The sequence below is a fragment of the Nymphalis io genome, chromosome 1, assembly GCF_905147045.1.
Source record: "Nymphalis io chromosome 1, ilAglIoxx1.1, whole genome shotgun sequence".
Classification (NCBI taxonomy): domain Eukaryota; kingdom Metazoa; phylum Arthropoda; class Insecta; order Lepidoptera; family Nymphalidae; genus Nymphalis; species Nymphalis io.
In genome coordinates, this window is record NC_065888.1 from 9,902,209 (window position 1) to 9,928,488 (window position 26,280).

The 26,280-nt window shown below is 32.9% G+C and overlaps 4 protein-coding genes across 7 annotated transcripts in view; 2 read left to right on the forward strand and 2 right to left on the reverse strand.

Annotated features, from left to right (window-relative positions):
* Positions 1-176: 176 nt before the first annotated feature.
* On the forward strand, positions 177-10,087 carry LOC126780865 (death-inducer obliterator 1). Of its 3 annotated transcripts, none has more exons than XM_050506650.1 (17): positions 177-611; positions 867-1,028; positions 1,147-2,938; positions 3,304-3,496; positions 3,840-4,079; positions 4,191-4,640; positions 5,333-5,668; positions 5,745-5,897; positions 5,990-6,111; positions 6,238-6,750; positions 6,825-7,090; positions 7,168-7,277; positions 7,354-7,562; positions 7,640-7,850; positions 8,767-8,896; positions 9,170-9,357; positions 9,514-10,087. In XM_050506650.1, the coding sequence occupies exons 1-17, from the start codon at positions 479-481 to the stop codon at positions 9,676-9,678; spliced, it is 5,373 nt and encodes a 1,790-aa protein (XP_050362607.1). In that variant the 5' UTR covers positions 177-478; the 3' UTR covers positions 9,679-10,087. The 3 variants fall into 3 exon arrangements, with proteins under 3 accessions (XP_050362607.1, XP_050361894.1, XP_050342357.1); XM_050505937.1 differs by having other exon boundaries at positions 7,165-7,277; positions 9,514-10,086; XM_050486400.1 differs by having other exon boundaries at positions 3,840-3,869; positions 7,165-7,277; positions 9,514-10,086.
* On the reverse strand, positions 9,959-12,328 carry LOC126780972 (mitochondrial ribonuclease P protein 1 homolog). The gene is made up of 5 exons (XM_050505734.1): positions 11,986-12,328; positions 11,663-11,883; positions 11,364-11,512; positions 10,603-10,969; positions 9,959-10,525 (listed from the first exon to the last, which is right to left on the reverse strand). The coding sequence occupies exons 1-5, from the start codon at positions 12,125-12,127 to the stop codon at positions 10,157-10,159; spliced, it is 1,248 nt and encodes a 415-aa protein (XP_050361691.1). The 5' UTR covers positions 12,128-12,328; the 3' UTR covers positions 9,959-10,156.
* Positions 12,329-16,970: 4,642 nt separating this feature from the next.
* LOC126768771 (peptidyl-prolyl cis-trans isomerase-like) lies at positions 16,971-17,951 on the forward strand. Its single transcript, XM_050487113.1, has 2 exons — positions 16,971-17,030; positions 17,239-17,951. Exon 2 carries the CDS (start codon positions 17,266-17,268, stop codon positions 17,842-17,844), a length of 579 nt encoding a protein of 192 aa, XP_050343070.1. The 5' UTR covers positions 16,971-17,030; positions 17,239-17,265; the 3' UTR covers positions 17,845-17,951.
* A 273-nt stretch (positions 17,952-18,224) lies between these two features.
* Positions 18,225-26,280, reverse strand: part of LOC126770583 (solute carrier organic anion transporter family member 5A1) — a 39,569-nt gene continuing 31,513 nt past the window's right edge. For both annotated transcript variants that reach the window (XM_050491239.1, XM_050490449.1), the window contains 8 exons: positions 25,653-25,886; positions 24,576-24,740; positions 23,777-23,978; positions 22,972-23,141; positions 21,881-22,127; positions 21,540-21,731; positions 21,264-21,412; positions 18,225-21,181 (listed from right to left, as the gene is read on the reverse strand). In XM_050491239.1, the coding sequence (XP_050347196.1) occupies positions 20,457-21,181; positions 21,264-21,412; positions 21,540-21,731; positions 21,881-22,127; positions 22,972-23,141; positions 23,777-23,978; positions 24,576-24,740; positions 25,653-25,886 (2,084 nt within the window). In that variant the 3' untranslated portion in view covers positions 18,225-20,456. The remainder of the gene's footprint in view (positions 21,182-21,263; positions 21,413-21,539; positions 21,732-21,880; positions 22,128-22,971; positions 23,142-23,776; positions 23,979-24,575; positions 24,741-25,652; positions 25,887-26,280) is intronic.

The window sequence follows — 26,280 nt, forward strand, 5'->3', positions numbered from 1 at the left end:
AAGAGAAAAAGTGGACTTAGCCATTTTTCTAATTGGAGCATCCATAAGATAAATATAATTAACAGATAAATTCTAATAAGACAAAAGTCTGTATTGTATTGTTTGTTATTTACTTATTTTTAATCTATATCAAAGTGACATTTTATCAATTTATAATTACGGTTATCTGTGGCGCGTATTCGGTGTGCGCATTATTTTGCTTTTAAATATATAAATATTAAAACAGTAGGTTTTTTTAATTCGCGATTCGTTATTATAATATAATTTCATTTTAATAATAAGATGCGGCTTAAAAATATTGCCGTTTATAGTGATTTCCTATATAATTAATGCAATGCGCGCCCTTTCTTGTTAGATTGTCTTCAAAATGGCGTCAAGTGTCGAATGTGTTTATAGATAGACGCGATAGCATGTGTGTTCAAAGTAGGCTAAAAATAGAGGGCTTGCATGAAGCTAGTTGCATAAATTGTGATGAAAAATGTCCAACACAGTGATAACTAACTATACGGACCTAAACGGACCATCTACCAAAACTGATAGTTCTGTGGTTGTTATTGTAAACAAGGATGGTTCCTTGTCAGTAGACCAGAATTTACTGGGTACTCTTATGGGTAAGCTATTCGTTTCTATGATTCTGAATTATTAGAAAACTAACATTGGAATTGCATATAATTGCATTTCGTCAACACCGGCTGATATGCTATAGGAATATATCTGATACCATAATTTAATTCTTGAAATGTTATTGATACTTACAAAAAGTTTTAACATTTGTAATAACAATGAAAATGTATATAAAAACATTAATAAACAAAGTCAAAATGATTTATATGTATGTCGGATAACAATTTGTCTAACTTTTCTAGGTAGTGATGGATCTCAAGCTGCTGGTATAAGTGTAGTACGCGTCGGCCACGAAGGCCGTCCTGATGATGCTACTGACTCAGAAAATGAGGATGATAAAGTTCCTCATGTCACACTATCTGTAGATAGCTATTATAATGAGCCGGATAGTATTATAAAGTATGGTAAGTCATTCTAATATTATTAAGAACTAAAAAAAAAATCTTAAGAATACCCTCAGTTTGCTTAAAACAAGATTTATGTATAAGATAATAGTTGTTAATAATGAAATATATATTTCAGATAGTGGAGCAGAAATGTTACAATCTTTAAGAATAGAAACAAGAGAAAACAGTTTGGTTGGTTTTCAAAATGATCATTGCTACACACCATTGACATCTCCAAGCCAAGTTTTACCACAAAAAAGTGAAGCATTTGCATCTTATGATGATCCCGTTATAGAGATTACTCATACTCCCCCACCCAAACCAGTTTCTACACCTAAAAAGATTACAATTTTGGAGCAACAAATAATACCTAAAGGGAAGAAAATTGTCATAAATTCAACAGAACCTTCAATTATTCTTAAAGGTAATGATCTTTTAACAAAACCGTTACCAGTTTTGACAAAGTCAAAACTATTGAATGAGGTAGCAAAATGTTCTGAACCAGAAGCAAAAGGAGAGGAAAATACAGAATCATCATCAGCTAGCTCTTCTGGAGATAGTATACAAGACAGAGATTCAGATTCTGATTATAAAGATACAAAAGATAAATCAGGTCCACAAAAGTTAAGGAAGCTGAAAGCAAAACCAAGAATATTAAAAAGTGTACACATGGGCAGGGCTGCCAAAGCAGACCCTAAAGTAGCAACAAAACTAAAAATTAATAAAAATGTAATAAAAAGAAATATTAAAGAAAAACTGTTGAATAAGAATCCTTTGCTCGAAAAGAAGGAGATAGATTTAGACAGCATAATTCCTGCTACAAAGGTGCAAGTATGTACTGCTACTGCTGAGCAAAATAAATTAGTCTCTAAACAAACATTAACCAAAGTTGTCAAGAAAGAAAAGAAAACGCCTGCCCACATGACTGCCTTACTATCAGATATGACTTCATTATTTTCGACACCTGATGTTATTCGAAGAGTGTCAACTGAGAATAAAATGCCAGCTAAAACTGATAAAGAACCTATAGTGACTAATAAAAAACCCAGTGAACCTATAAAACTAATTGAATCAAGTGAAGTAAAACTTATAACTCAGCCTATGACTATTTCAAAGCCTGACAATACAGAAGATATAAAATCATTATTACCACAAAAAACTTATGTAAAGCCAACAAAGGTTATAACAAACATAGCAGAAAAAACCACCAAAGGCTATGATCCTATGCCTCAATTAGATGATGCAAGTTTAGCTCAAATATTGCAAGATACAACATCACAGTCAATGAAAGTACAACCAAGTATTGTAGCTAATGTTATAAACAGTCCTGGTTTGGCTGGACCACTCTCTCCAACTCTAGATTTATTAGGTGGACTTCAACCAGAAGAAGATGGATTAACTGAGGACTTGTTAATGCATGTTGCTCAATTGGTTGAGAGTTCAGAAAATTTACAAGAAGTTATAGATAAACAAGTATTGGGTAAAGTTGATGCTGCTCCTGTTAAAACTCCAGTAACATTGCCATTTCAACAAACTCAAACAACTAGCAATCTGTATGCTTCACCTCCACTGCTAAAGCCGTCAGTAAAAACAGCTGTCCCTCGTAAAGATCCAATAGAAATAGTAAGGCGCGATGGTCGTGTGATTACATTGCCACCCATTGAAGCACCAGCAACGCGGTCATCTAAAAGAAAGAACCAAGTTGAATCAACCAATACCTTGGATAATTCAGTAATTGGAGTTCCTGCTCAAATCCAACCAAATCTTATAGTTACTCCGGAACCTACAGTGCAACATGTTTCAAAACAATATACAAATAAAAAATTGACTAATAAAAAACAAATAGAACAACCACCACAAGCGGCAACAATTGAAAAGATCTCTGTCGAATCTCAAGAAAGTTGGAATTCAGAAGATGATCCCAACAGGTATTGTGTAATATTCTTTAACGTCTGTCGCTAATAATTTTTTAACAATTTCCGAAAATACAAAGCCTACCAAAACTCATCCTTTTGCCAGCGTGGAATTCAGTTTGTGATAAAATTCCTTCAAAATCTTCCATTTTAACATACATAATGCTTATTTGAATTATTAATATAAAGTAATTAACTTATTTGGTGTCAGCAGTAGTCTAAAATAGAGAAAGATGGTTCATTTGGTATCAAGCTAATAGAAATATTTACTTAAAAAATGGCAGTTATTTTAAAATCACGGGTGCTCTTTTTTTTTTATTCAATTTTATTAGTTTTATAGATTAGCAATTAAAATTATTTTATGTAATATTGATTTCCAGATTATGGTGTATCTGTAAACAACCACACAACAACAGATTCATGATTTGTTGTGATGGATGTGAAGACTGGTTCCACGGAAAGTGTGTAAACATCACCAAAGCTATGGGTCAACAAATGGAGGAACAAGGAATTGAATGGAGATGTCCAAATTGTGTTAAAAATAGTAAAAATTCTGCTAAGAATGCAGCCAAGGTAATAAACAATTATATAATAACTTCATTTTTTTTTTTTGTAAATGTATTTTTTGTAATGTTATTTCACCAATTGTTGGCTTTACCTACTTTAAAATGGAAGAAAATATTAAATTCTATGATATAATTGTCTTATATGTCTTTATTTTGTTTCTTCTAAATATTAATAATATAATATATATTATAATGTTATATTAATAGGATTTTATGAAACTGATGAGTACATAAAAAAAATATGACATTAATTGAATAAATACAAAAATGTAATTGTCTATTGTAGTCATGAGTCTTTCATAATTAATCTTGATAATATTTCTTTTCTAAGAAACATTTTCGTTCAACAGGTATCTACAACACCAAAGGAAAATACTGGAGTAAGTACCCCACAGCCTGCTATAACCAAAGAATTAGCCTCAAAAACGACTTGTATAGTTTGCAAGAAACCTGCACGAGCAAGTAGTATTTATTGCAGTGATGCATGTATACTTAAACACGCCCAAGACTCATTAGGGAGTCAAATATCCACTTCTAAAATTGAAAGTTCTAGTGGCAAAGCACCTGAAAAACCCAACTCAGAATCCAGGGTAAGCATAGTAGACAGCTTTCATTATTTAAATAATTTAATGCACTATGGCTTCTAATTACATTTATGCTTGTTGTGTAACATTAGATGTGATGCATACTTACTTTTATAGGTAATAGTTTATGAAAGGAAATCTGGAAGACTTCTGGCAGGCCCAAATGCTCCTACTGCAGAAAATTTAAAAACATGGCTTCAGAAGAATCCAACATTCGAAGTTGTGAGGCCAGGGACATTGAGTGCTATTAAACCTAATATGCCACGAAAGAAATCCATAAATGAACCTAATAAAATCCAAACTACTCTAAATTTTGCTCGAATTCCTAAAAAAATAGAACAACCAACTCAACCTAAAACTCCACAGTCTGAGCCTAAGGAAAAAATACCGAAGGTCCTTGCTTCACCAAAAGAGGAGGTTAAAGTCACACCACAACCAAAAACACCAGTTACACCAAAGTCCCAACTACAACAAATATTTGAAACACCAAAATCAACTAAAGCTTTGAGTGAAACAAAGAAGCCTAATCGTGCAAGTACAAGTAAATTGCAGTCTGTGATTGAAAAGGTAAATGTTTTATATATTTAATTAATAATACTATATGCAAAATAATCACAGTGTTAAAATATAACACTGCACTACAACAGTGCTGTGTTGATCAATTGGTATTCATAATATTAACAGTAAGATCGTAAAGCCTTATCTCTATTTTTAATCTACAGTAAACTTCCTTGTACACTTACTCATCTATAAATCACAAATATAATGATGTAATAGTGTATAGGAAACATAGCTCTATAAAAATTGTTGTACAAGTAAATATAATACAGTATTCACACATCATTGGTTGAGTTCTAAACTTGAATTTATTTTATTTGTTTTGTTTGATCGCATTAGTTACTTCAATATTTGAATCATTGTACACAAATTATTATTAATTTATTGGTAAATTAGTTTTATTTTCAAAATTTATATATTTCACGTAGTAATTTAAAAAATAAATATTTAAGTAATTCCACTTTATTTTAATTGAATTTTGCACTATATGCATATAAATTAAATAGGTAATTTCAATATCAGGTGAACAAACTGTAAGGCTAACCTAACAAATCCATATTTGTTTCATTATTTGTGTATGTTATTCATCAATTTGCGTAATTATGTTAAAAGTTAAACTTATGTAATGTTATCATCCTTGAAATGTTTACACTTTGATTAAATCTGAATTTAGCGTACTAACGACAATTGTATCATCGTAGCCTCAGGCAGTTTCGCCATCAACATCGCGACGGAAAGATACTCCAGACAAAAGATCAAGAATGAGCACAGAAGATCCGATCAGGGATAATGTACGAAAAGCTTTACAAGAACAGATATCCAATCGTATGGCAGAAAGTGATGGGCCTAAGTTTACAGAAGAAGAAATACAACAGTTTGCAAACGATACAGAGTTAGAATTACACGAACTTTTCAATCGTGATGTAGGGATGAAATATAAAGCTAAATACAGATCACTTATGTTTAACATAAAGGATCGAAAAAATCTTTCTCTTTGGGAAAAGATATGTGAACGCGTTATTACACCTAAACAGCTGGTATGAGTGTTTTTGTTTTTATCATAATTTAAAGATTACTTTATTTTCTTTTTAATTTTTTTCAATTAATTTTTAGGTAAGACTTTCACCAGAAGAATTAGCAAGTCAGGAATTAGCACAATGGAGAGATAAAGAAGCCAAGCACCAATTAGAATTAATTAAAAAATCGGAAATAGATCTTCTAGCTGCAAGCAAAACATATGTTTTAAAAACACATAAAGGGGAAGAGGTATATAATTCCGGCATAATAATATGTGACTAGGCTACCGTTATTTTTGTTTATATTTTAACCAAAATTTTTATTTTTAATAAAATTTTAAGGTAATGGAAACGAAGGAATCTGTTTCAACAGAATTAGATCCAAATGTGGCTGTGGAGGATATAGTAACAGTACTGAACGATTCTGTCACTGATAATGTACCAAATGCTGAACCACAAGAACCGTAAGTTAAAATATTGGATCTATTTACTGTCAGTCTTGTAAACTTAATGATCTGGTTCATGTTTACAGACTTCCATTTTCCATGTATTTTCAAATAATGTTAATGTATAACCGTTTGTATTTACAGAACAAAGAAACAAGATTCGCACAAAAAACATAGTGGTAATAAAAAGAAAGATAAGGAAAAGGGAAACAGTTCCAGAAAGAAAGACAAAGAATCTAAACGAGATACAGAAAAAAGGAGTTCACGATCTTCAAAACGAAAGTCAGATATTAAGGAAAGAGAACACAGATCTTCCCGACGATCCATTAAAAAATCAAGATCACGGTCAAAGTCGAAGGAAAGATCTAAAACGGATTATATTAAAGAAAAACCTGATACTCGAGACCGTTCAAGGCACAGATCGAGTTCGAAATTAAAATCAAAAAGGCAATCAACAGAACATTCCAGATCTAATTCACGAGGCCGTGAAAGATCACGGTCGTTGCGACGTTCCTCGCGACGATCTCATTCCAGAGATGGTGCAAAGAGAAGAGATTCGAAAGAAACTCGGTCGCGTTCAACGCGCCGGAGCACAGACGACAAGTTCAAAAACCGGTCCAGGTCACAAGATAATATTTCTAATAAAAGCAAAAATGAGTATGTGTATAATTAATTTAATTGAATAAGTTAATCATTTGATAGTATATTTATTTATTTGTTTTTTATTTTAGCTCAACTGATTCTGATTCTTTTGAAAGACCAAAGTCTGCTATGATGAAAGAAGTACACCCTGAGTATGATCCTCATGAACCCATGATAACGTCAGCATTTTCAGAAGAGGATTTGAGGAAATCAAGGGAAGATGTCTATGAAGATACTTATAAAAATGATATATCCGAATATGGAAATGTAGAATATGATCCTTCAAAGACATTCTCCATTGATGCTAATGTTACTTTGTCTCCACCTAAATATACTGAAAAACATGACAAATCTGGTAAGTTCTTAAAGAATTAAATTAAATTCATGTCAACTATTGTAGCATATAACATTTTTATTTGTTTATACTAGAAGCAGAAAGTGATCAAGAACCCACTAGTACAGTTGAACATTCAGCAGCTACAGTTTGGAATGGTTGTATCAATATGGTAGATGTAGCTCGTTTTTATGTAGCAGCTCATGAGGTATGTGTTAGACCAGTTGTAGAATACTGTCAGTCATGATCTAATGCTTGATAAAAATATAATGTTCTTTTTTAAGGTTTCTGGCAATGCTGTAGACTTGGAGGAAGATCTAGCACCTGAATTAGATATAGTGGGCAGAATAAATCCAGATACAGTTTGGGATTACATTAGTAAGATGAAACGAGCTAGTAATAAAGATATTGTTATTTTAAAGCTACAAGCTGCAAATGACGAAGAGAAGATGCAGTATATTGCATTGTACAGCTATCTTAGTAGTCGCAATAGGTTAGTTTTTTTTAAATGGAAATTGTTTCTTTAAAATACTTTATATCAATTAAATTGTAATTATTAAATATTCACAGATTGGGTGTGGTGAAAGTATCTAACACAGCAACCGTGAAAGATTTTTACATAGTACCAATTCCGGCAAATACGTCCTTGCCTCCGGTTCTATTACCATTAAATGGACCAGGTCTTGGTGAAGTGAAGACGCATCTTCTTATAGCCATCATAATAAGACAAAGGAAGAAACGCCATGCACCTCATATTCCCAAAGATATAATATCAGCGAAGGTCAGTTAACGCGATTGTAAATGCTGTTTGTAATAAAGGCAATATTTCAAAACTATAATGTAAATAAATATTGTTAAGAAAAATTATGTAAAACATTCATTTGTGTATTATTTATATAAGTGAACAATGGGATACAAATGTGTAAACATTTAGGAATGTTGTAAGTTATAAAAATATAAGTGATTAAAAATAAAGGACAACATTAATTATGTGATTAGTCGGAAATTATGTATATATAGAACATTGTATATTGTTATGTAATGTTTTCTCCATTTCAGCATGTGTGATAATAAAACTCACCGGTTTTTAAAGCATAGCTCTATATAACATAATTAGATACTTGAACTTTTACTATTACTATTTATTCTTGGTTTATGTTAGAATACATCTTTAAAATAATAAAGAAATATAATGAAATTTATACCATTTCATCCTCAATGCCATTATTATTCTTAAATGTTTCTATACTTTAACACAATATATATATATATATATATTGTGTTAAAGTATAGAAACATTTAAGAATATATATATATATATATATAATAATTTTGAACTATTATATATATATATATATATATATATATATATATATATATATATAGTTCAAAATTATTATAGTTTTTGGTAGTTATTTATTAAGAAGCCAACATTTACAATATAGATATCTACAATTTTGGATATCTAAAGTTATACAATACAATAAAATATATCTTTATACTAAATAAATCGAAAAGAATTTTTATTAAGAAAAAATAGTGTATCACATTTTATATATACCTAGAACTACATAAATATGAGTTTTAATATATTTTTAAGGGAGGTACATAAGTGAAAATTTGATATAATTTCATAGTTCAGATATTACAAAGGGATCGAGAGTTATCACAGAAATAAATAATAATTTGCACATCAGGTGGCGCGCGTGTCACGCAAGAAGTCGTACACGCCACCACTGTCGCCGCGTCGACGCGCGCTGCCGATGCCCGCCTTCACCTCGACTGCTCTCTCCACTTCCGTCAAGGACAAAATAGCAGCCTCGCTTGGTGAGATGTTTATTAACTTGAGTAATAAGTACTAGTCTTCTCGACTGTGCAAACTACACATGTATAACAGATGGCGCTTTCCCTTAGTCTCTTAAATAACTACTGCAATTGAAATAATAATAATAAGACAAACAACCTTAAGTAAACATATACATAGGTCCATAAAAACACCATCAAAAATAATTCATACCATAGTTGCAAAATCTAGGCGCAAAGCTATTTTGTGATTTCATTTTTTACCAACTAGTCTATATTATAGTAATACTATTGCAGCGTGTGCAGACGACGAAGAAGCCTACAGTCCGGGGTCATCGTCAGGTAGTAACAGTACATCAGCGCCGTCACTTCCGCCTAACTCTAGCACGTTAAGAAGTAAAATGGAAGAACTCAACCGACAAATTGAAGAACAAAAGCAACAAATCCTTAAGATGACCCAAGCTGACTCTTCAGTGTCAGAGGAGGTAAATTAAGAAACATTAAATGAGCAACTGACTTAGTTTGACATATTTAATTTTTTTGACATATAGAGTTAATTATCTCTTTTGTATTCATTTAGAACGAATGTTTTATATGAATTTATTATGTATAGTATATTTTTGCTATTTATTTAATTACAGAACGAGGCGTACTCGCCTTCCAGACCTTTGACACCACCCACACCAGTTGTCCCACTGGATGAAATTGCTTTACCGTCAAATCTTCAAGAGATTCTTGCCACAATAAAGCAACGATCTGAAAATACAACCGCGGACGTCGATATGCGTACATTACCTTTGCCTTAATTTTTCTATTTAATATAGACATTTATACTTTATATTTAATTATAAATCACTTTATCCAGTGCAGTATAGGATTAAGTTTTTAGAATAAATATGTAGGAAACAATATTTAATTGCGATTCACAATTTAGACACTTGTTTATTCAGTAAATCTGCAGTAATGGTAGAATTAAAATCTTTTAAAATATGCAGAGCATATTATTATGGTATGAATTCTGTGTGTTGCAATAATGAAGAGTTCATGACAATAATAATAAAGCATGATATGAGACTTCCAAAATTGTTAAACACTTATGCATCTCATATACATAGTGTTTTTATGGTTTAATTATGTTTTGTATATTGTACAAAATTAGACTTGTTAATACTTAAGAAAATGAATTATAGAAATCCTTTATCGTAAAGTAATATACATTTTTAAGACTTAAGAAGAAATGAAAATATGAAATAAAGAATAAAAATGCATTGTTAAAAATTTTATTTAAAAATTATCATCATCATATAATGTTCTCTTTGATTTAAACTTTTTTTCATTACGGGTTAAATAATTTTTCTGCATCGGTATTCCTTGGAATTTTTTAAATATTTCTTTTTTGGGTAAAGAAGTAGTTTGTAACATCTTCTGCATGGCCATTATTTTTGTTTCCATAAGTTTTCTTCGTGGGATATGTCTCAATGCAAATTCCCAGTCACCAGTCAGTCTCAAATCCAAAAGAATAGGCACCATGTGGTTTATATTTAAATTTTTTTTTGAACCTGGGGCCCATTCCAAGTATCTGTCAAGAGGCAATTTGGCCATTTTAAGGCCATCTTTTTTAGCTTTTGCTAATGAGAGAGGTTCATTATTAATCTGAAATAGGAAATAACATTTATAAGTGCTTTACAGTTGGTTATAGTGAAATGACATTTTGCAATAAGTACTCTAACCTTGTCAACCATACAGCCAATAATGTATACGCTATCAGGATCAAATGTTGTTAACTCTTCACGACAGTGGGGTGTAAGATAGACAAGTTTCTCTTTAGGAAATACATCTAAGTAGCTTGTGGTGTGAATGTTTAATGGAAACCATGGTTCATATATGGATGGTATATTTTTCTTTAACTGTTTCATAAATTCTCCTTTCATATTAACATTACAAATGTGTAAATTAAATGGATCTTTATGTATTCTATTATCACCAAAGACAAAAGTCATTTGCTTTGCAGCATTTGTTATTTCTCTCCGTACCATGTGATTCTCATATGAGCAGTCAATAACAACTGATTGTCCATAAGTCATTGCTTGGAGAGCCCTGAAAATAAATGAAAACCAAACATATATAATATATAAATCAGTTAAGAGCCTTTAAGACTATTCATATATAATTTTTTTTTAATGTTATATGTATGCGGACGGGCAAATGGGCCGCCCGGTGTTAATGGTCACCACCATAGACATTAGCGATGCAAGAAATGATCTACATTGCCAATGCTCCAATTTTGGGAACAAAGATGCTTTGTCCCATGTGCCTGTAGTTACATTGGTTCACTCACCCTTCAAACCGGAACACAACAATACTAAGTCTTGCTGGTTATAGGCAGAATATCTGATGAGTAGGTGGTACCTACTGAGACAGCACAAAGCCTTACCATCTAGTAAATTTTATTAATACAAAATTAGTTAACTATATTATAATTAAAACTAACCTATAATTGTCGAAATAGTTGATTGACTGATCACGAATGCGAAGAAACAATGATTGATATTTAATGCCATACGATAAGTCATCTGGGTATTCCCTAATTTCTTGTGGAGGTGAGTTTTCAAACTCAATTCTTTTAGCTTCTTTTTTAGCCTAAAAAAAATGGACATTACAATATTTTAAAATATTATTTATTCCAAGTCCAGTCACTATATTCTTTTACATAAGCAACTGTAATATCACATAAGTATTTAAGCAAAATATTTGATTTAAATAACAGAAAAAGATATATAAACTACAAACTTTTTGGTTTTCCTTTCTCTTTTCAGTCTTCCATAGAAATGTAAGATAGTTTGATCGTTGATTTTTGCTAGGTAATTCTAATAAATGTTCCCACTGATCCAATTGGATTTTATCTGGAGCAAAGCGACCATCTTGACGCATTACTTCAACTTCTAGCATTAATACTCTAAATTTTTTTTCTAGTTCTTTGTCACCTTTACAAAGTTGACTTACAAATATTTCTGAAAAGTAAATATTATATTATGATTTAATTATTTATTCCAAATTAATTGCTACATTTTTTGCTTAAAATGATATTTTATAAACTAAAGTATATGTTGTACCCATTTCATCATCAACTTCTGTTTGTGATACATATTGTCGTGAAATTTCAATGGGATTTTTTTGAAAAATAGGGCTTCGAATAAGAGTTTTTTTCAATATAGGTTGCCGAACACGCGACGCAAGTGATCTCAAATAATTCATATTTAATTTATTTGTATCGTCTCTTGTGGTACATGTATACTTAGATCGAAAATAAAACAGTCAGTTAACTCATATTTAATATCCAATATAGCCGTCAAAGTTTGTACATTACAAGATTTTATTGTATATATATTAGTAAAAATAGCTATTGTAAATGATCAATTCTGAATTTACACTACAATACGGTTGTCAAATTATTTGAGGTGTTTCAACTTTCAAGCATGTGACATAATGACATTGAATTTTGTAAAGTTGACAAATGACAATCTTCTTTAAAAATAGTGTTGACTATTGAGATAGTGAATTATGATAACATCGTGCCGGTTCTTTAAAAATAACAAAAATATAGATAGTAATATTAATACTCAATAACACTTTTTAAAATGCATTTTACTTCCGTTTTCTATCGAATACATTTCGGAGAATGTGAGAACCTTTCTCGTGGAGAAGGTTAAAAACTTATACTACAATGACGATCCATTGTTGGTGGTTTTCTCACAATGATTTTTCTTCATCGCTGAGCACGAGATCAATGATAAACACAAATTAAGCATATAAAAACTTACTCGGTTAAGATTCAAGTGATCAACTAAAATGTAATAATAAGACGCATAGTTAAAATATTTTATTCAATAGTAACGATAAAAACTAGCGTGTGGCACTCTAACTCTAGTTGTTGCTTACAGCAAAATATTTTTTAGTTTGAATATGAATTAATTTTATTTATTCATTTTTAGTGTAGGCGCATAGTATAGATAGTTCAATCTGCGAAGACGCACCCACTCTTTTCAAATCTTAATAGTGCAAATGTGCAATCTAATCTAGATGTGCCAATGTATCTGCTAGAGTGTGAATTCTATTGCTACGCAACGTGTTGCTATTTGGGCACACGCAACTAAACTATTTGAAATTCATAGTAAACTGTAAATAAGCTACTACATGCCACCGATTTTAAATACAGGTTATTTTTACTCTGCATAAAATGTAATTATTATGCTGATGGCAGCATACTTTACGCACGCACTTTAGCTCCTTGGGATAAAGTTCCCAAAAAAAAAAAACTTGAAATTTTGTATACTTATGTATTTTGTCTCACTGCGCACTAATTTATAGTAAGAAAGCTAACTAGTAATACAATCAAAGTTCAGTATAATTATAACAATTAGGAAAATGTAAATTAAAAAAAATATATTTTTTTTTGTACTAAAATAATCTTTAAATGATTATATTATTAACATGTGTGAAAAAATTATAATTACATCATGTAAACTTCATTTTATAAGCAAATCAATTTGGGCGCTCTCGTATAATTTCTGCTCTGTTCAAGTTTTGACTGTGACGTCATTTCGCCCATTCGTTATTGCGGGCGACTCTTTTGCGACACGCGCGTTGATAATTTCGTATTTATTTTATTCCTCTTTGTGATTTGACGCTCCAAATACGTTCTTTCACTTATAAATTCGATTATTAATATATTATTTTATGCTAAAGTAAGAGCAGTATTTTCACGTAGACTAACAAATAATCTACCGAAAGTCGGTCTTATGATTGCGGATTCTTTCACAAATCATGCGAAATATATTAGTGAACTTATTATTATTGTTTATTTTAATCATTTGTTAATGCATGATCATAACTGTGATCGGCAATAAGTCCGTACGTACTCTTAATGTAGTGCTTTCCGTTTTCGATAGAAGTTAATATCGGTATATAATATGATATACATCTCCTATATTTTAATTTTACATACACGCGGTGCTTGAATTCGGGGAGCGATAGTTACGATACAGAGCCACGGCATATTATCGTAAATTTGCTTGTGATAAAAGTGCAAATAAAATTAACAAATTCGAATGTGAAGGATGCAAACATACTATGGCATTGGTCACATAGCGACCAATGCGATGTGAGGAACCTACTTGTAATGAAATAAACTGTTACTGGAAAAAACTTTTTTATGTAAAAGGGGGGCAAACAAGCAGGAGGCTCACCTGATGGAAAGTGATTACCACTGTCCAAGGACACCTGCAACATCGAAGTACTTGTAGGTGCGTTGCCAACGCAGAGTGGCTGTGCGAGGCAGGAAATGCTTAAAAAACCGCGTTGTAGTAGTGAATTTCCAGACATCAAGATGGTATGGATGGAATTTAGAATTTAGACGCGATGTCCGGTGGTGAAATTCAGCGCCTAGGATTAATCTAAACAGTTCCTCAGAACATAAAAGATCCGGTAGAAGATGAAAGAAGCAAAGTGCCATCTTTCCCGCCCAGAAATGAGAGCAGTACTCTTACCTTGTTGAGCAAACAAAGCTTCTAGAGGCTACTTTGGCTTCACCTTCCAATAGACCGCGGAACCTAACGTCCCGATACTGGATTTGACAGCGAGGTGGTATTCTCAAAATGAGGGTATATGACAAAAGGTGACATTTTAGAAGTCATAGCGCAAACTTGTATCGTATTGGGGTTGAGCTGTACGAATTTTGGTTGGCTCCAATCTCAGACTTCTGTTAATAAGCACTTGTGATTTCAGACACAAGTTTATACTCATCGGCGTGTTCCCGACAAATATTAGCGCGGCCGGTGTTTAAGGCGTTTACAATGCTGTCGTTTGCCAACATTTAATATTGCTAATTTGCACATGTTATTAATATGCAGAAGAAGCAGAGTAGGTGATAACACAAAGCCTTGTGGAACACTAGAATTAAGGAATTTTAAGTTAGAGCATGCACCGTTGACAATGACCTTGATGGTCCGATCTGGCAAAATTGGTGATCCAGTTGCATTATTTCCTGGGAAGCCCAATCAAAGACTTTTTCTATGTTCAGACTAATTGCTAATTTTGTTGTAATTGAGTCCAAGAGGTGGCCTCTTAGACTCAACTGCTTCACCACATCGGTTAGGTAAACTAGAAGATCACCGGTGGTAGCGGTAGGTAAAAGTGCCCTTATAAGTCTATTTGAGTAAAGAATAATAAAATTTTTAATAATAAAATAATTTTAAATAATAATATCATTTTTTTAAAAAGTATTATCTGATTTCATTTGTATCATACGTACTATATTAGACTACACATTTGACTTTCAACGAAACATAATATGGTAAAAATCAATTTCAATGGGTCACAGTCATTGTGGATTTTTTCAACGTATACCATACAAACTCTTATGACAACACTATCGGTATTCAACGTATCCAGGCCGTATTACGAACATTCTGAATTATATTTATATTAAATGAAACTAACCTGTAAAAATTCGTTATTTGATCCTCAAACTAAAAACTTATAAATACGACAAATTTTACTACTAAGGTACTTACATTAAAATGCTCATCACGTAAATATCTACTTGTTTTTTTTGATAATATATATATGGAAAAAAGTATTTTTCTTGAGTTCTATTTGTTGAATTAGTATGCTATGGTACTGTATAATAAATGTATGATTTTTTTTATAGTAACTGAAATATAAACAAAATCAAGAATAACGTGAAAATACAGGCGAAATTGTATGGGCGAGCGAGCGACGTTGGGCGATGTGACGTCACGCATCGATTGGTCGCTCAAGAAAAGAATTTAAGAACTCGTAACTTTAAAAAATTGTTAAAAAAGTCATAAAAATCAATCATTTTTGCAGATATCTTACAAATTCTTTCGCCAATATTTTTTATATTTTAAATATGATTTTTTGAGATCATAAAAAAATAAGCTCATCTTCATAATTAAGGTATGTAGCTAATTAAATTAGCTTATCTTTTAATGTTTTTGGCACGTGTGTATGGGCTTTAGTAGCATGAAAATATTTTATGCAGTATTGTTATCGTTATTCTCATTAAATCCTAACTAATATTATAAATGAGGAAGTATGTTTTACGCTTTCGTATCTTGATTACTCAATCGATAATCATTAAATTTTGCAGTATCGTTGTCAAGAGTATAGAAAACGCGAAACATCATACGCAAGCACAGTAACGGCCGGAAACTTATTATTTTATTTGTATACTTTTGTTTTACGATCATAATTAACTATTCGTATGCTTCGCTCCACGTGTTTTCTTCCTCTGAAAACTTTCATACCGTCTTCATTCCAAATATTTTTTTCACATATTTGCCCTTTGAAGTTTTATTATTTAACTATGTTCCCTAGTTTTAAGCTTGCCATTAACCTTTGATCTTTGGCATCAAAATTCGGTTATGGAACAGTGAGCATAACTGCCCATAAACTGCCACCCCATAAACTGACTACGTTAATTTAGTGTTTATTTATTGTTTATATGTTTTTGTTATGATATTTTTGTCCTTTTTTACGTACTTCTAATTTCAATTTGATATTGATAATAATAAAATTGATCTATATTCCAATCGAAGAAGGAGTAAAGATAAACAAACCTTAGATTTACATATTCCATGCCATTTGCTAATAGTTCTGCTGTATTACGCACTACAAACAGTTCTTGAATAATTTAACTTTATTTTTAATATAACACTATTCCACTTAATGGTTATAGCCACTTTAATTTAACTTTCAAAGTTCCGATAACAACTTCGCCGTTCGACATTAAAAACACCATATTTTTATTTTGAATTAATTTGAATTATTGATTTCATAATTAATTTTCAATTAATGTTGAATACATTACATACATACACACCTAATAGTCAATTTGAATTTTTGGCTCTACGACTTTCTGTGGATTGTATTCTTGTAATTATAATTATATTGTTTTAAGATTAAAACCTACGTTCAGTGTGACAAACTACTGAAGAGTGGTAAAGAAGCGTATTATTTTAAAAAACCGGTATTTGTCATTTTTTTATAAATTTAGTACACTACTAATTCTACTTTACAGCACTAACGTATGGCCATAAGTTAGCTACTGTCGGAACTAGGAAGTAGAATTTACGAGGTTAGTAAAAATTGTAGGACATTTATAATTTAATTTATTTATGTATTATAATTTTGTTCTAATTTTGTCACATACATCTTATAATGCCAGTGCTTATTTCTAACAATTTATTAAAAAGTATTTCCTATACTGATATAACTTAACCTATAAAAATACTTTGTGAAAATGTTTATGTTGCTCAATAAATGAGGCCTTTCTTAATTTTCAGCCAAGGGTTGTTTCCAACTTTATAGCAATGGCTATATCAGCGATATTGCGTCGCACATTAATAAATGGAACGGTATATTCAGCTGCGGCGTTGCGCTTTGCTTCTACTCAACCTGAAAAAAAAGTTTTCTTCGATGTTACTGCAGATGGGGAGGCATTAGGTCGCATTGTTATGCAACTGAATACTGATGAAGTTCCTAAAACTGCAGACAACTTTAGAGCATTGTGTACAGGAGAGAAAGGGTTTGGTTACAAAGGTTCATCATTTCACAGAATTATTCCAGGATTTATGTGTCAAGGTGGAGACTTCACAAATCATAATGGTACTGGCGGAAAGTCAATTTATGGCAGAACTTTCCAAGACGAAAACTTCAAATTGAAGCATACTGGTCCAGGAATTTTATCTATGGCTAATGCAGGCCCTAATACCAATGGTTCCCAGTTCTTTATTACCACTGCTGCAACACCATGGTTAGATAGAAAACATGTTGTCTTTGGTTCTGTTGTTGAAGGGATGGATATTGTGAAAAAAATGGAAAATCTTGGCTCAAAAAGTGGTAAACCATCAAAGAAAGTAGTTATTGCAGAATGTGGTGAGTTAGAATGAAGTTTTTTTAGTTACAACATATAAAAGAGTTGAGTAAAATTGCATTTCTAGTGTTATATTTTAGAATAAATTTAAGTAGTAAATGTAAATAAAGTTTGTTGATAAATTATGTTGTTTTAATCATATTTCCATAACATTAGTCTAAATATTTGAATATATATAATACCTTGTAATAGAGTATCATCATCTTTATTGAATAGTTTAAAATATCTATTATTACTATCATATCAGTTAGGAAAATATGGATGAATAGAATGAATATTCATCATCAGAATCAACATGACTATCAGATTTTTTTCCAAACAGGTGTATTTGATGTCATAAGTAATACATGTAATGTGTGACGAATTGTAGAAGAAAACAAATAAAATACACTTGGAAAATGTGTATGCAATTTTATTATTAACTAAATGCAACAAATTAGTTTAGGAGTTGCTATCATCCTATCATCAATTTGCAATCGACATAACAACTTTTCCAAGTACAGCTAGGTCAGTATCAAGTCTTAAAATCTATTGTATTAAGGCATTTTTGTCGTAGATATAACACTCTTCATATCAAACTACTTCTCTCTTAACAAATATATGACAAAAAATTACACTGATGCTTTGTCTTTTCTTCAATATACAAGATAAATATCCAGTTTTAAAAATATTTTATACTAAAATAATATTACTACATTAATAATTGAGTTATTTAGATACAGCAGCCTATGAATTGACATTTCAATGAGCATATAAAAAGAAGATTTAAATTATACAGATTATAAAACATATGACATACAATCATTGTATGAATAAGGAGGGTTTTGATAATAAATGTAATATGGAATTGAGAGAAAATATAGCTTTCATCTGTGCTATTTGTGCATCATATTTAAAAAATATTCATAACAACATACACATTAAAATATGGCAACTTTAATATTGTTATGGAATAATTGAAAATAAATTTAGATTTTACAGTATAATTATAAAATATTTCTAATTAGCTACAATTAAAACACAACTACTTCAAACAACTAAAAAGCTAACAACTTAGTCAATTTTTCTTTTTTTATATATATATATATAAATTTTATTAGCTTTTATGAAACCCTCCTGATTATGTGAAACATATTAGATCTCATTCTGAAACTAAACAATGTAATTTATGTTTTTTTTAACTTAGAGTTTCTGAGATCAAAAAATATTATATTACAAATACAATTCTGCCATATCATAGCAAAAAACACTAGAATCTAAATTGATAGTTAAAACCCATAATTGTGATCTATTTATTTGTAATGTACCTATATTAAACTGTTGACTAAAAAACGAAATAAAAACAAATAGTATAATTTTATTCAATGGAGTCTTTGTACTAAGATTGTTTTTTGATAAAAATAATGGCTATTTCCGTAAATTATTTCGACTTCCATTTTAGTACATTATAATATAATTCATATATTTTTTGGGTATTAAAGAAATTATTAACTTGTAGTTAATTATAATTTCCTCAAAGATTTTGTACTAATTTTTATTTTAAGTTTAGAAGATGTCATTTATTCTTTTGTGCTAAAAATAAAATTGGGTTTGTTTCATAAAGAGAAAAAAATAAGGCATTTCCCTTCATGTGCTGACTACAAACTAATATATTATCACTACCTTTTTTTAAATAGAAGTTTTAACTGTTAGCAATAAGATGTTACATTACTAATAAAAAATTATTTATTTTATTATAAAAATATTACTATTTAGTTCACATATTGCAATTAACTTGTAGAATTGATTAAAAGTTTTCTTTTATATGTTCTGTCATATACATATATGTATATATACATGTATATATGATGTATCAAAGAAAAGATTGAGATATATCAGAACATACATTTTGGTGTTTGAAAAGAATATCTGTTAAAACTTTCAATTTACATTTAGAAATACTGTTTTGTATTCATATGAGTGTTTAGTAATCATTTTGTATCACAATGACAAAAATATTGCCTTTCATAACTGGTTAATTTAAGTACAGTTACAATAAAGTAAGTCATTATAAATGTTTTCAACCATATTTTTATGACTTATCTATGCAGCGCTATAGGAATAATATCTAAGAATACTTTAGGCCAAATTGAAAGCAAAGGTACGCGATTGAACAGTGACAGCAATAGTGATGTGAGTATTTTCATATAGTTAAATCATTGTTTATAAACTTGTAACTATGAACACAAAATAAAACTTACGTTTCTCAATTTAAAAATAGATCACTACAATAAGAGCTGTTATCTCAAAGATGATAAGCATTATTAAACTACTTTTAAGATATGGTTTGAAATCACTTGCGGTTATTTAAGCGTAATAGAAGAAATAATTCGTATAGTCTGCTAGCAGTTATTGAATCAGCCAACCTTAATAGTTTTAAAAGCGAAGATTATAGAAATTATTTGTTCTATTAACCACCTCATCACACTGTGAAGTTCTGACTCATTCAATTTCACTAAAAGTACGTTCACTTTATCACACTCCAAGTTTAACGTCATCAGGATTCCTTTACGTCATCAATCCTGGTGGTGAGATTCGGACAATTTATTTATTTCGCTATATACATATTAGTTTAATATTATTCCTATCTCAAACTCGCGGATCTAAAGGCGACGCCGAAAGCTGATCAACGCTGCGACCTTTTTGTAACTGAAGACTCAATTCGTTCGGCTCCATCGTAATATGATGGGAGGAGGTCCGCTTATGTTTCGTCTCGGGCGGTTTCAGATCCTTCGAGCTGGTCCTTCGATGACGCAACACTCCGCCACTGTCTATGAGTCGCTTGCTCTCCTCGTCGACGCACTTGGTGAGCGGGAGGACCGTCAGATCGAGGCTCTCCATGCTCTTGATGGCGAGCTGCTTGAGCTGCTCGAGGCTGAGGTCGCGCGAGTCGGACCGCGAGTGCGGCTTGAAGTCCCGAGAGGTGGAGCGCGAGTGCGAGCGTGAGGGGAAGTCCCGCGAGGCGGAGCGCGGGAAGGCGTCCCGCGAGTGGCGCGAGTCGCTGCGGGTGGCGCGCGCGCGCTCCTCGTCCTGCGCGTGCTGGCGCGCGCGCGGCTCAAGCTGGATGGTCTTGGAGTCGTTGCGCAGGTGCCGCGACGCGACCAGCACGCGCGAGTTCTTGCCGCCGGTGCCTCTGGTCTGCGAGTCTTGCGAGTACTGCGAGTCGGTCCGCTGCAGCTTGGTCCGGTGCGCCTCGTGCGCGTCGGGCGGCGGCCCGGGCGGCTCCATAGGCGTCGTGGTGGCGGAGCTGGGCCCCGACGTGATTGCCGACCGGAAGCCGCTAGCGTTGTCAGCAGAGGGCAACTCTTCGAATACTGCAATTGAATAACATTAGATGAGATATTATATATATTTCGGTGTCCTCCGGAACCTTATCGATTGTAACAATAAACTTACGTTTATCGAGACTGATAATAGAGCCGGCGATGTCCTTGTGGTCAAGAGGCGCGGCTGTCTCGAGATGTCTCCGACGACGCACTAGCCACCAATCCGCCATGAAAATACCTAGAGCTACGATTTTTATGCCACCGCAAAGTCCGACGTATCTGTAACACATCATTTATATTAAAATTTTGTTTCAAATGTTTTTATGAGAATAACAGTTTTGCTTCATTATCCCATCAAGAAGTAAAAATAAAATAAGATGCGAGTAATGGTAACGTAATCGTTCACCTGTATCTGAACTGCTCGATGTCATACAGCAAGCAGCGGCCGCCTTTCTCACCGCTACAGGACTGTTTCCAAAGTATGCAGGTCGAGTCGATTAGATTTCCGAACACGATAGGTGCGGGGATGTACCCAAACAGTCTGAATATGACAAATTGCATTCCCAAGGCAAACGAACGCTCTTCTTCACTCACGGATCTAAAAAAAATAACTAGTAAATAATTCGTCGTAAAACGTATTATATTAAATATTTTATATAAAATGTTTGACTAATTTAGCAGTAGCCAAAAGAGGATAATTCTTAGAATTCTTAAAACTTAAACTATATACAACGTCCGCCGAGGTACCTGAGCACAATCATAAGTAACGGCATCTGCGTAACGGCGACAACGAAGGTCATGAAGAAGAGCAGCACGAGAAAGGGGAAGATGGTGGTGCAGGGAGGGTTGCAGGCTCCGGCCGTGGCCACCGGGACCACGGTCACTTCGCTGTACTCGCGCGCCGCGCCCGCCGTCAGCGCGGAGGCCGACGCGCCGCCCACTCCGCCCACCACGCCGCCCACGCCCAGCGCCTCGCGACTGTTCTCGTGCACGCCTGTGGGAAAAATGAGAATAATATTGTACTCTGTTATAATAAAAGTACTGTAACATACAATTTTTTTATTGCTTAAAAACATGAAATTAATTAATAACTTTAGATACATGAAATATCTATTTATTTCACTTATGAAGCTATTTAACATGCCAAATTAAAGCTTTTAATACATCAACAAAATTACATAAATGTCTTCTTAAACATTTATTAGGAAAATGCTAATCAGTACGACCCGTTTTAAATATGACGTAACACCTCAAATATTTACTTGTGTGCAATAAACTTAAAAGTTCATGGTCATTGTATGTTGTATAAGATATTTTTTGGCATATCTGTAAATTTTGTCAAAAACATGTGTACTTCAATAAGGCAAAATAGTATACACAATAACAGTGATGCATATTATATGCTAATTGTATTATATTTCACCCTCTTTTCAATCGTAATGGCGCTTAATATTTTAGATATATGAAGAAGAGGAAAATTATTATTTAAATTAAATCTATACAAAGATCATTACAATGCAGGAGGAGGAAATTATTATTATTAAGAAATTTCGCTTGGTCAAACGTAGCACTTTTTGCTATTTCGTTTAGTTTATTATAATCGATCGTGAATGTCAAATCAAGATATTGTATAGATATATGATTTGATAAGGTTGTTAACTAGTGTTTTTTTTTAATTAAAGTATACGCGAACAATATATTGTAGCTAAAATAAGGCAGAAAATGTATAGTAAATTTAGTTCAATATTTTCTCTCCTGCTTTTTATATTGCCTAGACTAAGTAATTAACTTTTGTATCTGTAAGCAGAATGTATATAAATATGTTACGTAATACAAACAGGCGCAGTTGGTGAAGTTGGAGCGAGAGGAGAAGGCGGCGCAGCCCGCGTGGCACGGCGAGAAGTACGTGAGGCCGTTGTTGCCGCACACGGGCTCCATGTCCGTCTCTGTGCACAGGCAGTTGAAGTTGCAGGCCGCCGTCAGGTTCACTTTGAACGGCTCCAGGTTGCTGCGCAAAAAGGACCACACTCGACTCATTTTTTTTTAATGTTTTTTTTATTTATAAAATAGGAAGGCGGGCGAGCATATGGGCCACCTGATGGTAAGTGGTCACCAACGCCCATAGACATTGGCATTGTAAGAAATGTTAACCATCACTTACATCACCAATGCGCCACTAACCTTGGGAACTAAAATGTCATGTCCCTTGTGCCTGTAATTACACTGGCTCGCTCACCCTTCAAACCGGAACACAAAAATACCAAGTACTGCTGTTTTGCGGTAGAATATCTGATGAGTTGGTGGTACCTACCCAGACCAGCTTGCACAAAGCTCTACCACCAGTAGACATTCAACACTCCTACTGACTATATTTATAATCTACCTTTTAACATTCAAATTTAACTATCTTTTATAAAAACAATTGAGTCGCGTTCAATGAAAACTTAATCACGTGTTCAATTTGCTATAACAAGTACAAGAAATTAAATGATTTCGAGTTAATATCATTTTAATTATCAAGATGTCATACGATATAAAAGAAACGTCCATACGTATTATGGATACTTTTTAATTTATTCTCGACTCATTACAATCAATTATCTCCAAACGAGTCATAGAAACCAAACCTTACGCAAAGCCTACCTGTTATTAGTGTAGGGTATGGTTGTTCCGGCCATTTTGATGTTGTCACAGCCGAGGAAGAACAAGAGCGCGTAACAGGACAAGCAGATGGTGTTCGAGATGAGGACGAACTGCACGGCGCCCTTCGGCCGGAGCTCCAGCCGCTTGAGCAGGCACCCGCCCATGAAGATGCCGATACACGCTCCGGGGATAGCGATCGACCCTGATGACAAACATTACGATGAAAAACTTTTCTTTATTAATATATATTCATATTACAAAGAGGTAAGCTCTAACTAAGGTACTCATCCGGTATAAAAAAATATTTCACCGATATTTAGAAATAACCTTCAGGGTGGAAATTTTTTTTTTTTTTTTATAGAATAGGAAGGCGGACGAGCATATGGGCCACCTGATGGTAAGTGGTCACCAACGCTCTTAGACATTGGCATTGTAAGAAATGTCAACCATCGCTTACATATCCAATGCGCCACCAACCTTGGGAACTAAGATTTTATGTCCCTTGTGCCTGTAATTACACTGGCTCACTCACCCTTCAAACCGGAACACAACAATATCAAGTATTGCTGTTTGTATTGTTTAAATAGACTATGTATTATGTGTGTAAATTTGCTAGTAGTCGTTACAGTATCAAGTTAAAGTATAAAGTGTATTTCGTGGAGACCAATTATGCAACGTGAGTCGACGAAAAAACGACCGAGCGAATGCGTTTCTTACGACTGCTTTAGCGATAACAGATAATTGAATGTTTGTCTGCTTATATGAAATGAATTTAAAAAAAAACATCACAAAAGCTGACCTGTAAAAACACTAGCTTGACTTTTGCCGAGACTGAATTGTGTTTCGAGGTATTTTGGTAGGAACACGACGAAGCCGGAGACTATCATGAGCTCCATGCATGCACCCAAACATGTGACTACGTACACTGGGTTCTTGAGGAGACGCCACATTGATACGGGGATATCTGAAATTAAAAATCATTAATAGACAGGGAAATTATTTGTTAAAAATTATGATCAAGCTATTCCAATCACGGCCAGAGGTTTATTTGCGCGAGATCGTGAATAATCTATCGTATTCACTATGGATTCGTGAACAAATGGCGTTTTGTGTGTGATGTTACTATCGGCAATTTAGAAGTAAAATTAAAGTGGATATAAGTAATTAAGTGGAATGGCGATTTATTTAAAATAAAGATACATTAATTTGTAGTGTTTTTTTTTATAGAATAGGAAGGTGGACGAGCATATGGGCCACCTGATGGTAAGTGGTCACTAAACGCCCTTAGACATTGGCATTGTAAGAAATGTCAACCATCGCTTATAGCCAATGCGCCACCAACCTTGGGAACTAAGATTTTATGTCCATTGTGCCTGTAATTACACTGGCTCACTCACCCTTCAAACCGGAACACAACAATATCAAGTATTGCTGTTTTGCGGTAGAATATCTGATGAGTGGGTGGTACCTACCCAGACGAGCTTGCACAAAGCCCTACCACCAGTGAGTGATTAATATAGTGTAGAGATATATTTCATTCGTTGTTCGATACATCGTAATTTTTAAGAAGACATTAGTTGCTTATAAACAATAAACTATATTTTAATGTTATGTATTACTTTATGATTCGTATTGAGGGGATAACGATTGACATCCTTCGAAGAGTTTATAATACGATCTAATAGATTTAAGTTTTGGTTCAATCCTGTGAAATGACGAATTGTTTGAAAGTCTTCAAAAATTTTCTTAATAAATATTTTATTTAGATTTGAAATCAATACATTATCCAGTGTCGCTATTTATATAACACATACATTGTATTTGTATATACAATTATTATTAGAATAGGAGTTTAGAAATTATATTAATAGCAAACCTTTAATATCTTTCCCGTATCCAGTATCCTTAATATCAGTTTGAGGTTTGGGCGGCGTTTTCGCAGTCGAAGAACCGCTGGCAGCGGCTGCTTTTTCAACTAGTCTAATTTTTTCTTTTTCTCGTACCAAAACTTTTGGGAATGAGAAAAATGGTATTGCGACGAGGATTAGGAGAAGGCCGCATAGTAAGAACCCACCCCACCACATTCCGACCCACCGATGATCTCCAGGATCTGGAAACAATAATGATGTTATTATATATAACAATATTTTCTTCGAATGAAATATAAATAAACAAAGTATCGTTATAATGTTATGTCATATTCTACGGTTTCAATGTCATCGGAACCTGTAGAGCCGTTTAATCTTGTTTATATAAAAAACATGTAAACATACAAACTTTTGCATTTTAATATAAGAAGATTATTTTGATAATTAAATGTATATTTTTAATGATATAGTTAGGCAGACATTGGTACTTTAATAATAATATAAATATAATAAATATTAACCATTTCCTACATTACCAATACGCCGCCAACCCTGGCAAAGTATTGCTGTTCGGCGTAAAATATCTGATGAGTGGGTCGTATCAATCTAGGCAGGATTGCACAAAGCCCTATATCA

Bases quoted from the DNA above. Each gene is read 5' to 3' on its own strand.
- LOC126780865 (XM_050505937.1), top strand. From the start codon at position 479: ATGTCCAACACAGTGATAACTAACTATACGGACCTAAACGGACCATCT. The intron at 5,669-5,744 runs GTATGAGTGTTT...ATTAATTTTTAG, and splicing joins TTATTACACCTAAACAGCTG to GTAAGACTTTCACCAGAAGA. The intron at 7,563-7,639 runs GTTAGTTTTTTT...AAATATTCACAG, and splicing joins TATCTTAGTAGTCGCAATAG to ATTGGGTGTGGTGAAAGTAT.
- LOC126780972 (XM_050505734.1), bottom strand. From the start codon at position 12,127: ATGAATTATTTGAGATCACTTGCGTCGCGTGTTCGGCAACCTATATTG. The intron at 11,884-11,985 runs GTACAACATATA...TTTACTTTTCAG, and splicing joins AGAAGTTGATGATGAAATGG to AAATATTTGTAAGTCAACTT. The intron at 10,970-11,363 runs GTTAGTTTTAAT...ATTTATTTTCAG, and splicing joins AACTATTTCGACAATTATAG to GGCTCTCCAAGCAATGACTT.
- LOC126768771 (XM_050487113.1), top strand. From the start codon at position 17,266: ATGGCTATATCAGCGATATTGCGTCGCACATTAATAAATGGAACGGTA.